General features: G+C 40.6%; 2 protein-coding genes across 2 annotated transcripts in view; one reads left to right on the forward strand and one right to left on the reverse strand.

Annotated features, from left to right (window-relative positions):
- Window positions 1-1,662, forward strand: part of wwox (WW domain containing oxidoreductase) — a 171,459-nt gene extending 169,797 nt beyond the window's left edge. Inside the window, exon 9 of the mRNA XM_037683475.1 lies at window positions 1,460-1,662. Within this exon, the coding sequence (XP_037539403.1) occupies window positions 1,460-1,651 (192 nt within the window). The 3' untranslated portion in view covers window positions 1,652-1,662. The remainder of the gene's footprint in view (window positions 1-1,459) is intronic.
- Window positions 1,663-2,479: 817 nt separating this feature from the next.
- The window catches only part of LOC119416264 (transcription factor Maf-like), a 45,788-nt gene continuing 28,288 nt past the window's right edge, over window positions 2,480-19,979 (reverse strand). The window contains exon 3 of the mRNA XM_037683477.1: window positions 2,480-2,649. The gene's annotated coding sequence lies outside the window, so the exon portion shown is untranslated. The remainder of the gene's footprint in view (window positions 2,650-19,979) is intronic.

Below are 19,979 nucleotides of genomic sequence, written 5' to 3' on the forward strand. Positions count from 1 at the left end.
CATTTCTGCAAATCTGCTTTGTTTGTGTTTTATTATTTTCTTTTCCTGGTTGTTTATTGCATAAGCATTTTGTGCATATTTTTCTATTGGGCTGTGAACGTTGAAATGCTTTTAGGCCATAATGGATCCCTCCACTTCGTGAGTCTCACAGCTGCTTTAGGAAGCTGTTCAAACAGTTGGCATGTAATGTGCCTCCATTATGCATGTGCGTATATGTGTGTGTCCCGCCTATGTTTGACTACTGCGCATATGGGCTCGTCTCAGTGTGTGCCAGTGCTCCGTGCTAAACTCTCATCGGGAGATAAAGTGTGCAAGCATTTCATGTGGTCGTACAGAAGTCGTCTCCAGCGCCGGAGTTTGCAGGGAAGCTGTCACAGCAGCTTTTAGCTGGAGCCGCAACATGAAAGATCCCTCTTTGAGCAGTCGGGTTATGTGTGTAATTCTCTGTGACATGTTTATTCTGCCGCTGTTTCAACTTTCATTTTCAAATGTCACAGAAATCTCCCTCCAAGAATATCCCTACTAATTACTGACTGATAGAGCAGGGTGCATTAGAAAACTTAGCAGGTTGCATCCAGAAAACTCTTTTGCTCTGTGACTTGGCTTAAGACAACATGAAGCTTAGTCCGTTTCAGGGTGGAGACTTAATGGTCCTTATATTTAACCCCCAAGAGAAAAATTACTTGTAAAAAAGTGAAAAAGCCTTGTGATGTGTGAGTGTACACATGTGAAAACATGTTGCGGTTGTTTTTTTAAACCAAATAATTTATCATCATGTAAGATACAGAATTGTACTTGCAATAGTTTCCAACACCTATTTTCAGACTGAACTCATATTCACATATTGAGAAAATATACATCTTAATTGCCATCAAAACACACTCTTTTTTTTTTCTTCCCAGTAATACACATGAAAGCTGGGTTTCTGAGGTGATTCCCATCTAAACTGGAACTGGTGTGGCTCTTTTGTTCTCGCCTTTACTGCTTTGGGTGTTTGCAATTGGAGCATTAAAACAGTTCACATACAGCCACATCTTACACATGCCAGGTAGAGGAATAAATAAATAAATATATGTACATTATTTTATGTATTTATATATTTATATGTATATACAGTATGCTGCTCCCATGGTAGTATGACCCAGTGGGCTACAAGGGAGAAGGGTGAGACAGCGTGTGCATGAGTCTTTTTTTTAAAAATCTTTTTATTTTCCTGTGGTCTCTCGGTCGTGCTGTCTCTTTTTGTGTCTGTATGTGTGTGTCTCTAAAGGACAAATAGGTGCTGTCCATTGTTTGTCCTCTCTGGACAGGGCACATCCTAACGTCCGTGTGCAAGTAGATGAGTTCTCCGTGTTTCGTCTCCTCCTGCAGGATGAAGCCGTCTCACAGAGCCGTGATTTGTCCCGACTGACCTTGTTCTTTTGGTCTGTGTCTTTTTTTTCTCCTCCCCCGTTCACAGCAACAAGGTGCGGCCACCACGGTGTACTGTGCAGTGGCTCCGGAGCTGGAGGGTTTAGGCGGCATGTACTTCAACAACTGCTTCCGCTGCCAGCCTTCCGTCCAGGCTGAGGATCCGAGCAGCGCTGCCAGCCTGTGGGAGCTGAGTGAGCGCCTGGTCGCCGAGCGGTCAGCTGGGGTTCAGACCCTCTGAGGGATTTGGGGGCGGCAAGTCAAACAGGAATCAAAGAGGAAGCAGTTGACTTAGGTATGAACTTACTAAAGGACTGACTGCACTACACAAAAGCTGCCGAACCACAAATGTCCATCTGGATGTGTCACATCACCACAGGGCTAAAACACTACATACATGATACCGGAGGGGTTTTCATTTACAATCAACTCAACAAGTTAAAGTTTCTGTTGTATTTAGATCTGCTAAGTCATTTTTGCAACGTTTCAGTTTACAAAACTGAAAGTACCTGTTTCTGTGACCACACAGGGTTTATGTGTAAGTATACACTCTGTTTAAAAGTGTAGTGTTGTTCCAGTGACGAATGTTTTATCTTTCCTAATCAGTTCTGTAAATTCTGCATACTTCTGTCTGGTTCTGTTTAGTTAAATCATTGTGAAAAATAATAACTGGGGGCAAGAAAAAAATAAAAATGATGGGGCACAGGACACTCATGGGTATATCAACAGACTAGAGGTATGATTGTTATGGCTATGTACATTATTTGCAATAATTTTTATTTCTTATCAATGTCCCTATTTGTTGTCTGTACAGTATTTACAATGTCCTGATTTGTAAGGGTGGGCTAATCTTGTATGTTAACATAGATTTTTCTTTTTCTTTTTTTGCTATCATCAAACTGAAATATTGTATTAATCTGTACTCTTGTAGGACATAATTAAAAAGTGGGGATTTGTGGAATGATTTTTGGCAATTTAAATCGAGACGGGATCAAGTTTTATTTACAAGTACAAGGTGTTTAATTTCTGTGTGTCTGCTGTTTTAAACAGAATGGTTGATTTCAGACTCTTTTTTTTGTTTTATTAATTACGATTTTTAGTGTCAAACTGAATTTGGGTTTGCTGTGAACTGGTTGTCTTGAAGCCACTGGGAAGGTGGGGAACTTTTGAGACATTGTGCTTTATGGCAGTCCAGGTGCCGTAGGTTGTTCAAGAAACAGCATTCCAGTATCAAGACATCTGTAAATAAGAGAAAGAGAAGAAAAATAAATGGTCAGACTGAAAAAATCCAATAAAACTCTGATTTTACTTTTTAAGTGAAATGCTTTTGTCCATTTGTTCAGGAAGGTGACAACTAAAATAATAATAGCAGTTTTTAATACAATATTTACAAAAAATAGAACAATATACAGTAGCCCCTCGTTTATCGTGAGGGATCCGTACCCTGAAGCCCTGCGATAAGTGAAAAACTGTGAAGTACGAATAGTAGTACAAGTAGAAAGTAGTAGTTTATTTTCATATATATATATATATATATATATATATATAAGGCATTTTAAACCCCTCTCACACTCTTGCAGTATTCTAAACAATGTTTCTAAACTCTAAATGCTCTAAAAGAGCAAAGAATGTCATGAGTCATGAACTCAGCTCTCTGCCTCCGGCTGCACTCTGCCATCTGCCAGCGCTCTCGGCCACGCCCACTTCTCCGCTGCAGAGCGGAGATATGACACCCTGCAGGAGGAAGCTTCTCCTGCAGCTCTGGGCTACACACAGGTGCAGCAGGTACTAAATAATTTTAAATGATTTATTCTAAATAAAAATTCCATGCGGATCGTGCAGCACATCCATCAAGCAGCCAGTTGTGTGTCATGTCCGATCTTATTTTGAAAAACCGCGATAGAGCGAGTCCACGAAAAACAATCCACGAAGTAACGAGCGGCTACTGTACTGTAAATATAATATCTAAGCTGCACCATAATGGATGCAATGTCTCTGTCTCTTTATTTTGACCTTCTTCAGTCAGGTAGAGGGAGAAACTGATCCTGGTTTTAATCTGAGCTGTACGCAGAGTGCAGGTGTCTTATCACTGTCCTTTCACAGCCCCGGACACACGTGGAGTTTTCATAGAAAGCAGACAGCATCTGACATGTTCACACTCGGGAAATAAGAGACAAAAATTTTTTTACAGTTATTACTGAGGTGATTTCATAATGAGTCCTTCAAATTATAATCTTGTTTGAACATAGCATGTTTCTGTGACATTCAGAGAAAGTTACAGGAAATATTACACACTGAATCGCATCATTTCAAGCACATTAAACAGCAGCGTTCAGTTTTACAGCTGATGAAACGTTCATCATTGAAACCAGTGCAGTCCCTGGAGCTGTCCATGGTGCTGACGGCATCATTCTTCCGCCATGGTAATTTGACAATCCTCACTTATGTTATTCATCTATAAAGTATGTCCTGCTGCCTTTTTTACTGTCATGATTGGAATGGTTTTGACGAATTCCTGCTTCGTCATACGAACTTTGTTTGAGGAACCCTTTTAACCCGGGAGGCAAGACACAAAGAAGAATCTGTCAAAGGAGAGCGGACAGCTTGATGTCTCTGCGTCGGTCTGCAGTGCAGTGGCCGCAGAGTGAAGAGGGAGGGTCCTGCCTGGCTTTCATCCTATCGATCAGGCCCTATCGGAATCATCTGATAGCTAATCAATAAGGTACACTTCCTCTCGTTGAGCAGAGCGAACAGAGAGTCATGGCTTTCATGGGAGGCGCACCTTGATCCTTTGACCCCATGCTTCCCCTCCCCAGCTTCACAACATAATTTTCCATTTTCTCTTTCGTGTTTTTTCTTTATCTCCCCCATGTAAAAACACAACCTCCTCAGCTGTATAATAGCTGAAAGTCAATGTAAACCAAATATCCCATGTTCGTTTAATTAGTTGGATTTACAGTGGATTTTTTCCCCTTCGCTGGATTTATTTCAATTTGGGCCGTAATTGTTTACGACAGACCATTTCATTTTCCATTATTGTTTTTATTTCTTCTTGTGATTAATTCCACCTTTCAAAGAATAATTATGAGGGGATTGATTTGATTATGCCTTTGTTCTGCTTCTATTGGCTCCATTGACTGAAGGAATGCCATGTTGCCATTTCAAGCGGATATATTTAATGATCACAATCAATGTTAGAGCTCTCTCTGGACTCAACTAACCCAATAAATATCTGCCAGGAGGAACTTTACCATCTAACTACAGCAGGCAATAAAGTCTCTGTTCTCCTCCTGCCCTCCTGCTCTTTTTTAATCTCTCCTTTTTGAAGATGACATTAGTATTAAAACTGTTGATCAATTTTCATAAAGTATTGCTGTACGTGAATCAATAGAAATGCAGCTTTCCTTCAATATCCCAGTGTGTCCTTTGCTTGCAGATTGTGTTTTAGATGCCAAAACTGTATTTTAAGCAGAGATCATTTCTTTGTAACTGATTAATATATGTTAATCTAATGTGATGTTAGCAGATTTGTTTGAGTATAGGCATTTACATACAGCCCTTTTCTAATTATTATTTCTCTGTGTTTTATATCTTGAATATATTTTTATAGATATTTCTTTATTGTATTTTGTAAAACACTTTGATTTATTTAAGTAATCTTTTAAAGTGGACTTGATCGATAGTTCTTTTGGCTTTCTGACCGTCTTCTAGAGTATTTCTGTCTTTGTTTTTTATATATATTTTACTTTCTCTCACTCATTTTCTGGCTTGTGCTTGTCCCTGTCCACAACAGCATTTTGTGCTGTGTGAACTTTAAAAATGAAGAAAAAACAGTCAAGTGGAGAACAGAAGAGAAACTCTATGGCCTTAAAACGTATCTATAGCACATGAACAATATCTAATATCATGACTTTAGGAAAGAATGGAAAAATAATCCAGCAGAGACTTGAGAGATTATCCCATAGCTGATCATTTAAATTGCATGTTTTCATCTCGTAGTTTGTTAGGAATTATCTTGTCGGGGCTAAATAAGCTATTTAATGTCCATCAAACTGTGTTATCTTTGGTATTTTTCAATGGTTCAGCTAAAGAAATGGGGACAGTTTGCATCTTTGTGAAGGCTGCTGTTAACAAAGTGACTAAAGATCCTATTTCTTTTTTTTTCTAAGTTGTCTGTTATGTGTCGAGACAACACTTTAAGAGTTGAATTGACCTTTTTATATCTGAATGATTTATAAATCAGCGGGAAATTATTCAACAAGCAAAAATATTATTCAGAAATGTGCTGGACTGAGATTGTCACAAGCAGTCAAAGTCCAAAAGGAAACTTTGTAAATTCTTTAGAAAGTTTAGAAAAATAATAATCAAAACCGTTTTAAGAGAAGGAAGTCTGACTGCTTGCATGAAAAAATATAAAGAAACAAGGTATAACTCGAGATTTTTACACTGTAATGCCAGATTACCATAATTTTTCTCCTGACATATGACAAACCAGTAACATTGACTACTGTTGCACTGTTTGGCACAATGTTCTAACAAAAACTAACTTTGTGTTGGAACATGCGACATAAAAACCTTATTATTCTTCACTTCTTTCATAAAAACCCTGAGAAGCAACGTTTGAATCCATATGTCTAAAATACACTAATTCTCTATCAAATATTACTACTTCTCCCCATAGATCTGCTTTGACAATCCATAACTTGTTTTTTTATTGAAGACTCAACACAGCAGCTTTGAGGAAATGCTTCTAGCCCCAAATCCCCAGTGTGTCCTCACTACAAGACAGCATGACCTTGTAAACCCTGAGTTATTTTACTCACCCCATTGTGTGAGGATAGAAAGAAAAGGTAGAGAAAGGGAAGAAGAGAAGGACTGGGGGGGGGCGCAGGAGGGGAAAAGGAGCCCCTGCCTGTCACAGCTTTCAAACACAAAGAAAAATGAGCACTTGGGCTGAAGTACAATTATTAGCCCCTGTCTACAGATTCATCACGGTATAGAGAGGCAGGCCGAGGCGGAGGTATGGAGGGAGGAGCGCAGCAGAAGGGTGAGAGGAAGAACAGAGAAAAGAGCTGCGTAGGTATCAGCAAAGCCGTGCAGAAGATGAAAAGACAATGAGGACGAGAAAGAGTGAACAAATAGAGAACAGGAAAAACTGAAGCCAGCAGAGCACAAGGTGGAGCACGTACAGCTGCCACCGAGCCGGAAGAAAGGAGGGGGAGGGCGATTTTAGAAAAATAAAGGAGTGAGGAGGAAAAAAAAAAAAAAAAACGAGAGGCAGAGGTTGGAGAAAGTAAAATGAAATAAGAGGATTTGTCAGATCAGTGGTTGGTGGCAGTAATAAAGACCGCTAATCTGAGGGAGAACGCTTGACTGCTCACACAGGGCTCTCCTGACGCCCCACTTTACCACCGGGCCAAGCCAAGGTCACACATGCACACACACACATGCTCATGTCATTTTAAACACACACATATTCCTGCTTGTTTTCACACTGTCCCATATCTACTTTTTTTGTTTTTGTTAAATTGTGTGTTTTCAACCAAAACCTCGGCCCTGTCACTGCTACTCACACAACTTCATTTTCTCATAGTCGTTTCTTTTTCTCTCTTTCGCTCTCTGTCACTCATCATCTTCACAAAATTCCCTTCGCAGCCATGTTGATTTTGAAATCTCATTTTTCTCCGTTTCTTAACTGGCTCCGCCGTGCGGATCAATACCTATCAAAACTATTACATAAATACATCTGTCATGAGCAGATGGCGGAGCGGGGATGTAATGTGTCTTGTTGAGGCTACCGTAGAGTGAAAGAAGATCTGCTGTGTGTGTTCTCAGAGGACAGCAAAGTGTTATTCTGTGTGACCAGGTGTGTGAGGCACAAAAACACTTACTGAGCCTCGGTAACCTGGTGTGCCTCATACGCAACACAAACCCCTGCTGTCCATTTGTTTGTCGCCTACTCTGTGTGTTGTAAGTGCATTATTGTGAGATTCAAGTTATTGTTTTTGGCAGCAAGCTCAAACTGAAAGTAAAAATGCTTCACATGTACAAGGATTCAAGGATTCAAGGTTCTTTATTTGTCATACACGCCACATGTGGTACATGTGGTGGAATGAAGTTGTGTACACATGGTCCCAGTTACATCCAACAAATGTATTAACATGTAAAAGAAAAACAGTAATAAGATCTAAGATATGAACTAAGAAAAACAGTAATGAGATCTAAGATTTGAACTAAGAAAAACGTTAAGTAAAAATACACAGCACTAGCAGCATAAAAACAGTAAACACAATACGCTGAACAGCAGCACGAACATGAGTCTGTGTGAGCAGATGAGTATGAATGAACAGCAGCAGAGTGAAATAAATCAGCAGCATGAGATCAGCAACATGGATAATCAGCAGCACATAAGTGGCATTACAGTGATTTTTTTTTTATAGTGATATTCCTGAATAGGGATTCAGGAGTCTTAACAGCTTCAGGGTAGAAGCTGTTCCTCAGTCTAGTGGTTCTACACTTAATGCTCCTTAACTTCCTGCCTGAGTGGGGTCCTTCATAATGCAGGTGGCTCTCTTCCTGCATCTGGAGGTGTAGATGTCTGTGATGGTGGGCAGACTGTCTCCAACAGACTTCTGTGCAGCCTTCACCACTCTCTGCAAAGCTTTTCTTTCTGCAGCTGTGCAGCCTCCATGCCACACGTTGATGCTGGAGCACAGGATGCTCTCCACTGCACGCCTGTAGAAGGAGGTGAGGACTGAGCTTCCCAGACCAGCTCGTCTCAGCCGCCTGAGGAAGTAGAGTCTCTGATGAACTTTATCAGGCTGGTGCTGTTGCTCCAGATCAGGTTGTCATTCATGTGTACACCCAAATACTTGGTACTTGGTGGAGACCACTTCCACCACAGATCCTCCTATGTTCAGGGTGAGGGTGGGGGGGTAGTAGGTGTGTTTATTCCTTCTGAAGTCCATGACCATCTCCTTCGTCTTCTTCACATTGATGTGAAGGTTGATCTTCCTGCACCAGCTCTCCAGATGTTCCACCTCCTGCCTGTAGCTGGACTCATTGTTTGTGATGCATCCCACCACGACTGTATCATCTGCAAACTTTACAATATGACAACCTGGAAGGGTAGGTGCACAGTCATACGTGAATAGAGTGAACAAGAGAGGGCTCAGCACACAGCCCTGAGGGAAGCCAGTGCTGAGAGTTATGGTGGAGGAGGAGAAGTTGTGGTACAAAGTACAAAAGGCCCTTGTTTCATGTTTCAATAAAAACACTGATGTTTTTGTTTTAATTTTGAGTTTAAGAGTTCAGACTAAGTATGTTACCTTTACCAAACAATCGGGTAAATACATTTTCACTGTATGATGTGATGAAGGTAGAAGGAGAAAATCCTGTTTTACACATGCAAAACAAAACTTCAGAACATATTTCTACAAAATCACTTCTACCACACAGTTTCTTGGTTTTTTTTTTACATTTTTTTCAAAATCTTCCATACTTCCTCATCATTATATTGTAATATTGAGTATATAAGAGAACATACATGAACAAATGAGACACAGATAGCTATGTATGTACAAACAGTTGTGGTATGGGCAGGTGTATGTTATGCACAACGATTGGATTTTGAATGCACCGTGACGAGATTCGGAGGCTCATTGTTGTGTCATTCATCCTCGGCCATCACCTCATGTTGCAGCATAATGCATGGCTTCATATTGCAAGGATATATACACAATTCCTGATAGCTGAAAACATCTCAGTTCTCTCATGGCCAGCATAAGCACTGGACATGTCACCTATTGAGCATGTTTAGGATGTTCTGGATCGGTGTATAAAACAGCATGTTCCAGTTCCTGACAATATCCAGCAATTTCACACAGCCATTGAAGAAGAGTGAACCAATATTCTACAGGCCACAATCAACAACCTGATAACTCTATGAAGGAGACGTGCTGCACTGCATGAGGCAAATGGTGGTCACACCAGATACTGTCTGGTTATCTGAATCCCCCAGACCTCCCCAGTACAGGTAAAGTAAACTGCACATTTTAAGGTGGCTTTTTATTGTAGTCATCCTACAACACATCTGTGCAATCATCCATCCATCCATCCATCCATCTTCCACTTGTTCAGAAGTCGGGTCGTGGGGGCAGCAGCTTGAGCAGGGAGGTCCTGACAGCTCTTTCCACAGCCACCTCTTCCAGCTCTTCTGGGAGGATTCCAAGGTGTTCCCAGGTCAACCAAGAGACGTACTCTCTCCAGCAAGTCCTGGGTCTTTCCCAGGGTCTCCTCCCCGTCGGAGATGCACGAAGCATCTCCCTAGGAAGGAAGCACCCAGGAAGCATTCTTACCAGATGCCTGAACCACATCCACTGGCTCTTTTCAATGTGGAGGAGCAGTAGTTCTACTCCGAGTCTCTCCTGGTTAACTGAACTTCTCGCCCTATCTCTAAGGGAGAGTCCAGCTATCCTGCGGAGGAAACTCATTTCAACTGCCTGTATCTATGATCTCATTCTTTCAGTCACTGCTCAGAGCTCATGACCATAGGTGAGAGGAGGAACGTAGACCAACTGGTAAACAGGGAGCTTCATCTTACAGCTCAGCTCCCTCTTCACCAGAATGGACCGGTACAGAGTCCACAATACTGCAGACGCTGCACCAATTCATCTGTCAACCTCACGCTCCATTCTTCCCTCACTCATGAGCAAAATCCCGAGATAGTTGAACTCCTGCACTTGAGGCAGAACCTCAACCTGAAGAGATCCATTCACACTTTTCCAACTGAGGACCATGACCTCAGATTTGGAGGTGCTGATTCTCATCCCAGCCGCTTCACAGTAATCATGCTGCCTATTCAGCATCTTGAAATTCCACAGCTGTGAGGTGGATGGATTATCGCAGCAAAGGAGAATGGCTCACGAACATCTTTACACAAATTTATGAACAATATTTGAGAAAAAAAAAAGGCCTACTATGTACGTTAAAAAAGTCTGAGATCTTTGAGTTCAGCTCATGAAAAATGGTGAAAAAACAAAATTGTTGTGTTTATATTTTGTTCAGTGTGCTACCAGTGCTGTTCAAATACATGGAGGTTTTTTTGACTGGATAAAAACTACAATAGAAGAGCATGCAAGAAGGTGCTATTTAAGAGACTGAGCTGAATACAGCACCTCAGACTGAGGAAGTCTTTCAAATGAGAGACGAAACGTTTCTACAATTTCTTTTGTTGTTGTTTTGTTTTTTTTTTATGTCCAGAGGACCAGATTTAACTTTTGTTGATACAATAGAAGTAATTTTTCTTTAAATAAGAAAAGTTGTTTAAAGTACAACAATCACTGCATTCTTGCATGTTGAGTTGGGGTCAGAACATCCTGTAATTATTGATGAAACGGTAGGTTCTGAAATATTTCTACCTTGGAGAAAGTGAGGCATGCAGCAATTTGAGGTATGGAATAAAAAGTAAAGTTCTGATTTGATATGGTCAAGTTTGAGGACTGATTAAAAGGGTTCACTACATTAAATCAGCTCTGGAACACAGTAACTTTCATTTTTCCAGCTGTCACTAAAGGCAGGGGAACAGGGCTGACACCCAAAGTATCATCGGGTTTTCTGAAGTTGGAAAATGGATATCACAACAAAGTTGAAAGATGAAACTGTGAGGTGATGGATGGATGGATGGATGGACGGACGGACGGACGGACATATGGATGGATATATAGATACTTTATTAATCACAGGAAGGACATTTGAGGCATCCAGTAGCATTTTCTAATTATACAGAAATAAGACACATGAACTAATCAAAAAAGAAGCAGAATCACACACATTTGAAAAAAGACAAATATGTACATGCACAAGGTGGTAGGGAGTACTAAATTCATGATTAATCTATATATATGTATACATACATAAACATCTAAGCATACATATATATATATACATATATATGTATATGTACATACACAAGTGTGGGTGCTGAAAATTTACAAGGCTCCTAGATGAGACGATCATCAAAAATCAAATCAAATGGAAATAAAAAAGCTGTGGCTGAGTGGTTAGAGCAGTCGTCCTCCAATGCAAGAATTGAGGGTTTGATTCCACCAGCAGTCACATACTGAAGTGTCCCTGGGCAAGACACTGAACCCCACATTGCCTCTGATGTGTGTCCCATCAGTGTATGAATGTGATAAAGCTCTGATTATTCTTTGTTTGGATCTAGTAGAGTGCTGTATGAATGGGTAAATGAGGACACAGATTAAAGAGCTTTGAGTGTCTTGATAAGATAGAATGGTGCTATATAAGTACAGTCCATTTACCAATTGTTAAAAAAAAAATCTAAAAGCATATGATTTGTTATATTTGTTACAAGAAATAAAACAGTTAGCATAAATGAATATTATTCTGCTTGTTGAGGTTCTCCAAATGTGACCAACTGGAGTTAAGTGGTACTTTACATTTTCTGAATGACTCGTTTTATTCTTTCCATTTTTCACTTTTTTCTTCTGATTTTTTCCCTCTCATCATCTTTTTTACCACCTCACTTTCCTGACAGCAGAAACTATGATTAATGGTGCGATACAGATTTACACGTCATGCTGAAATAGCACAATAACCTGCACGCACATAATCACCTCATTGAGAACCACTCTGGCCTCTCTCCATTCACAATTACTATTGTGTATTTTATCATATAACCAGTCTCCAACAATGCGCCTAATGGGCTTATTGGCAGCAGACCAGAACTTGCTTGTAAATAATTCTGATGGTGTTTGAGCCTAATAAATTAGACTTATATATGCAAACACTGTAAAATCACAACAATATCCAAATGTGTGGAGGCAGAGGTGGTGCTGAAAGGCAAAGATTTATGCTGCTCGCAATTGGCCGGCTTCATCACTCACTCAGCTATCTTCAACTTTTTTTTTATTTGTTTAATTTCCAAATGTGATTGCTCCACCACTCCCGCTCAAGCTGATAGATGCAAGGGATCATGGGTAAAGTAGGGCCAAGATTAATACACATCATTTTATTTAACTGGACAATACACACTTCCCTTCCCTTAAAAAAAACCTAATAAAGGGTAATGCAGTTACAGTGCTGAGGAAGAAAAGTCATTTCCTGCAGAGTGTAACTGTAATGCAAATAAATATAAATATTGATTTAAAGGGATAGTTCAAATTTGTTGAAGTGGAGTTCTGTGATCACTTTGGGGGGAAAAGACTTTAATTTCTTCGGATCAACTAGCTAATGGGTAGTTTGTGTGCTACTAAGACCAAAGTGGATTGCTGTCATCTTAAAACGGCTTCAATCTTAAAAGAATCCATAGTGGTTCATGCAAAGCTGTTTTATAAATTGTCACATCAGCGTCAGCTTTGCCTGACACTCTCATTCAAGCAGAAAAAATTATGAAATGTGTGCGTGGGACACATCCCAGGCTGCTCCAGCAGAGCTGCTGCTGCTTTGTGTCGTGCAAACAACCACAGAAGTCCATGGAAATAATCCTGCAGTGAAAGTCACCACAATACATCACTTTAGAAAATAGATTTTACATTAAATGCTATGAAACGTGGTTTTTTTGGAGTTGTTTTAGGATGGCCGCATTCCATCACATTTGAACAAGCAGCTTAAAACAGAGATTGTTCAAAAAGTTCCCACAAACTCCAACAACAAAAGATCTGCATTGTCCCTTTAAAAGTGCTGCAGGAATGTTACTGTGTGTTTGTGTGCACATGCATGCCTGGGATATACCGGTAAGTGGAAGTACGGGAGTCACCTCTCAAAAACAAAAACCAACAAAAAAAAACACTCGCATACCTACGAGATTAATTACCAGTACCGTGAATCACTGTGCAATTAATTAACTCATCCTCAGTAATGAGTGTGTGTGTGAGTGTGTGTGTGAATGAGTGAACTCTGTGTCACACAGACACCCCCCACCATCCCATCTCATCTCTTCACCTCTCGGCCTGTCCCCTCTCTAATTGCTTCCCTCTCTATTAAAATGCAGTCTGTTGTGACATCACTCAGCCCTCTCTGTTAGAGCGGGCCTGTGCACTGCGCACGCGCACACACACACACACACACACACACACACACACACACACACCGAGTGTGTTTTAGAGAGTACGTTGTGTGGCTTTATTGAAAATATTTGTTGTTGTTGAGCTGCAGTAAAGTGAACAGAGCTGAAAGGATGGTGGCTTCATGGTGTTTCAGATCAGTTTTTTTATGAGGCGACTCATCAACTTCAATAACTTTTTCACTTTTTGGTACTTTTTTTCTTGTGTACTCTTATTGCATGCTTTTAGTGTTTCTTGTTTTTTGGTTTTCTTTTAGCAAGCCAAATTGTTTTTTCTCATGCTAAGCATATCATTGTACTGTTAACCCTGTGCTAACCTTGCATAAGACAAATAAACACAACTTGAACTTGAACTTCCACATCAGAAAACTTCCTCGTGTCACACACGTTTGTGTCTTACTAATACCATACCACTTTATTTATAGAGCCCTTAAAACAGTGACAAAGCCAACCAAAGTGCTGTACAGACGGAACAACAGGTAACACACAAAGCAAAATACAAAATGAGGTAAATCAGAAAATAGACAAAGAAAAAAACGATGCAGATAATGACGACAAACCAGTGTGGAGCTTACAGGATCAAAACACAGATCATCTGGTGATGAAAGCTACTGAATAGTAGTTTTTAAACAGGACTTGAAAACCGAGAGGGACGATAATGACTAATGACGAGAAACAGTAACTGAACAAATCAAGTCTGGATTTTTGTTTGGTTTTATTTGTGCTGTGGAGCTGAATTCTGCTCACAGTTTATTACTTTCACCTGGAATCATCATAACATGTCCATAGGGATAAATTTCACAAAAGTAATGCTGAACTTATTCAAACCCAGAAAATATAATAAATAATTATGATATGGTTCACATTTCTTCTTTCTTCTGAATATTTTTAATTTGATGGATTTACATGCTGTCCCATTTTTTCATCTAAAAGTTTTCTCTCTATGCACTTGAGCCACAAAGCTCAGAGTAATTTATACTTTTCTATATATCTAAATGTAGAAGTTGTTTTAACATTTTACCTTTACACAGAAAATTAAAATCTTCACTTTTTAAACTTTCTCTAAAACCTGAACTTTCTAGAAAACCTGAAATTATCCAATAAAAAAAAAATCTCAGCTATAATAAAAACCTTTTTCAGAAGTGATTTTTAAGAAGATACATGAATATTTCTCCAATTTCCAACGGATTTAACAATCAGTTTTTTTAAATTAAATTAAGATAATCCAACAACTTTAAAATGTTTGAGTTTTTTTTTGTTCAGATGAAAATCCTTTAAAAAATAAAGATGCTCATAGTGGGACACATTTTACACCATTTTAATTATTTAATTTGCATAATGTATGACTAAATTATTTATTTTGCAGAAAGAGACCAGTTTATATAACTTAACTTAAAATAACTATTCACAAAAGGTTTTACTGTATTACTTTTATCTGTATATCCATCTTTACCTCTTGCTCTGTTTTTTTCAAATTAAAAGAAAACTGTGGAAACTTGGAGTCTAACTTGAAATGCAACAAAAAAGGTAATAAATAAATCTGTACCATGGCCTCCCAGGTCCACAATAAAATAAAGCAAAATGAAGTTACTTTTGACATAAAATAATGTAAATATTTTATGGCCGTGAAGATATTGCCTTCATGCTCCTAGATTTCTCAGCTGTGTTGCTGCAGAGCACTTTCTTTAAGACACTTTCTAATATTGCATCACATTGTAAGGATTGTTTGACGGGATTAATACGACTGCACGAGATAAATAAAAAACATGACAATAACTCAAATGTGGCCTGATTTGTAGCATTCGGTCCCAGCTCTCTCCCTCTCATTGTCTCCCTCAGAGCTAATCTGATTGGTGAATAAATCATGCTGACATCAGCGCGGATGGAAGTTGGTCTACTCCTCGGCGAGGTGAGAGCGGCGGCGTGCTCCTCGGTGATCATGAGGACAGCGGATAACAAATCTCTCTTTTATCATTCCCTGACTTTCCCTGACATTTAAAAAGCTATTAACACCACTGAGATTCACCCTCGTGTACATTTCATATGGAAGCACGCCCCCTGAACACACATGCATGCTTGCCATTCACTCACCAGGTTTTTATGCTTTTGTGTGTGTCTGTGCGTGTGTGTGTGTGTGGGAATAATCTCAGCGATAATGCAAGCCCAAATGACCCCGGCAGAGCAGTGAATTATACCTTAATAAGATTTTCACACCTGCCCCCTGTTCTGTAAGATTAAAGAAAAGAGATTCAGGTATTGTAGCTGTGGTGGGACTCAGCCAGTGATCCACTGACATTTCGAGGCCCTGATATCCTTGATCAAGATGCAGTAGCTCTCTCTCCTCGGCTCTTTGCAGCATCGTGACAAATGCACACTAAGTGTCTGGTGTCTTGAAGTGACCGCCTCTGTGAATGGTAATTATCCACCAATTCATCCGCACGTACACGGGTGTACTGTAAACACTCGCAGCATTATAGTATTTACTGCTGAGCACTGTATTAATTTATGAGCCATTATTGTAAAGCCCATCGTTACAATGCAGGGGGGCATTTATTGTAATCAGAAGAATGATAGAGACTGGAAACACAGCTAATGTATGTAATGTACCCACAAGCAGTCCGCCTGACAAAAACTGTTCACTGGCTAATGCACCAAATGACATATGGCCTCAGTCTTTGTTGTTAGCATTTATTAAGAGCCGGCGCAGGCCTGAGCGAGAAGCAGCTTCGGACTAATTATATTCCATTGTGTATGTGTGGAAAACAAAAACAAAAAATGAACGCATGCCGCGTTGGTCACCATTTAATCAGCAGGGTATGCTCATAAACTGAACCCATGCATGTATTGAATCCAGTCCTTTAAATGCGAGTTATTATAAGTCTGCAGATGTTCACAAAGCTTCTGTGATTATAGATCGGAGCTTTTTACACTCGTCTGACAACAGCTTTAAATCTCCCGTCCCTCAGGGTGCACAGGCACGTCCAGAAGACAGAGGACATGTTTGCATAGGAGAGGAGAGACAAAGTCAGAGAGGGCTTTAGGGAAGAGTCGTCTCCTGGTTTTAAGGCTGTAGGTACCTGACAAAAATGGAAAAAAATCAGAGGCTGATCCAGCATCAAGGAGAGATGCAAAAGTACTGGATTTAGAAAAGAGAGAAAGTTTAGATGCACCGTCTTTAAACCAAAGGCCTGACAGGCGTGTTTTATTCTACACGCGTGTGCATGCTCTTACCACACTGACGCAGAATTTGTTTCTTGACTTCAGGGCAGCTAAAGCTCGGAGCTTGTATTAGAAACAACAGCTGGATTCTGGATAAGTGCTGACTGAATGACAGACAGAGGAGATACCGAAGAAGGAAAAGATCCAAATGCATCGTCTTGTGCGAAGTTCTCCTCCGCGGAGCTCGACTCGAGCTGCAATCTTAATGCTGCGATCTTAATGCTGCAGGCCAAGCAGCCTGCAACTCCAGATAGTCGGTGCCTTCACTCACATCTGTTTACATCGTGCGCGAGAAAGTTTGGCATTAATTCACATCTCTGTTATTAGAGTTTCCACTCACGCTGATAGGCGACTGCGTTTATCCTCACTCATGAACATAATGAGCTCAAAGTGTGAAGAAGCTTCCCCCCCCCTCCCCGAGTGATGCTTGTTTATGATTCCTTCCCCACTTGAGCTCAGTTGTGTCTATCATCCTCCACTGTGAATCATTTGATATTCAGTGTGGGGTTATACCGTAGTGTCTCGTCTCTCGTGTGCTCTGTAGCAGAGGAAGGTAATGCGCCGGGTCTCACCCCACGTCCATCACTCTGCTCACTGTAAACCAGGCAGGCTGCCAAACCACTTCCACCCGAGAGAGATGAATGGTGGGATTTGGAGGAGAAGCTCAACAAGAGCTCAGTCCTGACATCAGTACTAGGTTTGGAAATTGTTATTAAAAGACCGAGTGAAGACGTGAGAAAGATGAGTGAAAACGTAACGAAGATGTAATCATGACCGGGTGCAAGAGTGAGGTGAGCGAGCAGGTTGGAGATAGAGAGGGAACCCCAGTAAATTATGGGTTAGACAGAGTGAGTGAGGTGGTGGCAAGGAGAGCAGCGACACAGACAAGATGAGTTATAGAAGCAGAGAGAGATGGAGCTTTCACACGTTCAGACCGCCTGGTGATTTAGGGCGAGAGGACACTGAAACAAGTTGTGCTGCGAGAGGCGATAGACCCGAAAGAGGCGAAGCAGATTCACTGCAACGCTACAGCATCGAGCGTGGAGCATCTGTGTGTCTCCCTCCCTCTTATCTTATCTACACAACGATTCATGCACCACATATTACGCAGACAAGTGCACCATAACAGCACTTTAGGATTAGATAGACTCATTCAAATGATAGTAAGAAGCACGTGATTATCTTCTGTGTCAGGAATGTTGGGATAAATGCCGACTAGAAAGAAACACGTGAGGATATTTCTACCACTAACACTTGAAAGTTTTCTACATATGACAAAAACATGTTTATTCACTAAATGACCAAATAACCAAACTAATCCTTATAGGGATACATCGTTTGTGTTCAATAAGACAATTGTGTTCCTGAATGATGGTGCAGATAAGAAATGATGTCACTTCTGTTAGGTTTCAGCTCATGACCTCCCATGTTTCTGTTACGTGCTGGTGCAGCTGGTTTGTGAACAACGTATGGAAAACGTGTTGCAACAATCTGATGAGACGTTCTGCAGAACAAGACTCGTGCTGTTTGATCTGTTTTCTGTTGCGTGGGTTGTGGTGGCGTGTCATTCTGGATGTCCGTCCCTCCATCCATTGTCTTTACTCGCTTACTCCTTTCTGGGTCACGGGGGTCACTGGTGCCCATGTCCAGCAGTCTGTGCGAGAGGCGGGGGACAGGTCTCCAGTCCATCACAGGGACACATAGGGACAAACGAGACAAACAACCATTCACTCTCTCACTCACACCTAGAGACAATTTAGAGTTACCAATCAGCCTAACATGCATGTTTTTGGTCTGTGAGAGGAAACCGGAGCACCCGGAGAAGTCCCGTCCATGCACGGAGAGAACATGAAAACTCCACCCAGAAAGGCTCCCAATGGGGATTTGATCCAGCGACCTTCTTGCTGAGAGGCAACAGCTCCGTGCTGCCTATTCTCGGAAGTAGTTATTTTTATTCAGTATTATTTTAGGAGGATTAATCGTGCACCTGTATATCCATGACACTGAGTTGTTCCTCATCTGGTTCAGGTACAGTAAATGTAAATGTGGAGCAAGTATTTTAAATCATCGTATTAAAAAGCAGAACTGCTGCTTTTTGATCAAAAACTGAAGCTGTTCCTTGCGTTTAATGTTCAATTTCTCTTTCAATTTCTTTTATCATCACTGAAAAACGATTACAAGCATAGGCTATGTACTTCATTCAATCCAAATGTTATTTCTGAGAAGCGCAGCTTCTTCTGTAACTCTTGTTTAGCTCATGGAGTGGTATAAGAAAAGAAATATGATTGACACAAGCTGGGTTAACATGCATATTTTAACCATGAACATTTAAACTAATCGTAAAACAATAGACCATTTGTGAAGTTGGAACTTTATTGCAACAGTCAAAAAGTGCTTGCTTATAGACAATCCAGCCATAATCCCAAGCATCAATCCAAGGAAGTAATGCAAATAAATAAACGTGTAGGCCAAGTGTCATCGGTGCCATTTTGTCTACTTCTACCAGAACATTTAGCTGCAATTATGAAATAATTTCTAGGTGTTTATATTTCCTTTAATATGTTTATGACAAATATCACATTGTAACATTACTGCTGTGAGATTTAAATGTGTGTGTGTGTGTGTGTGTCAGTGTTGGGGTGACTGCAGGTATTTGTATGGCAGCATGGTTGTGTCTATATTTCGGCGGTCACTAATCTGCCTGACCTTCTGGCTCATTTGCATGCAACGCCCCCTCCTGACTGAGAGATGCCATGACCTTTATTAGCTAATTAAGAAACATAATAGAAATAAACCTGACAGAGTGGGAATGGACACACACACACTCACACAGCACGGTTGCTGACAGAGAGAAGATGGTGAGGAAAGGGGAGCAGACGGGGGCAGAGTGGAAAAAGAAAGGCCCAAGTGAGAAGAAAAAAAATTGGCATTCATCAAATCAAAACTGCAACCAGCGCACGCCCGAGTGCACGGAGACGCTCTGCGTTGCCACACATACTTGTCATTACATTTGCCAGCAGACATTCAAGCATTATAGTATTACAGAGGGAGTATCACTTAATCGCATACAGAGCTCCTCTAAATCTTTGTGTGCTGGAAAAAGAGAAGTAAATCTCTGTGTCTGCTGCCACTTAAGTGCAGTCGGCCTCTTGTTCTCTCCTCCCTCTTCCACTAAGGACTCATAATAAGCTGTTGGACCCCTCAGGCTACAAGAGGAGGTGTGTGTGTGTGTGTGTGTGTGTGTGTGTGTGTGTGTGTGTGTGTG

The sequence above is a fragment of the Nematolebias whitei genome, chromosome 10 (assembly GCF_014905685.2).
Source record: "Nematolebias whitei isolate Nwh7 chromosome 10, NemWhi1, whole genome shotgun sequence".
Taxonomy (NCBI): domain Eukaryota; kingdom Metazoa; phylum Chordata; class Actinopteri; order Cyprinodontiformes; family Rivulidae; genus Nematolebias; species Nematolebias whitei.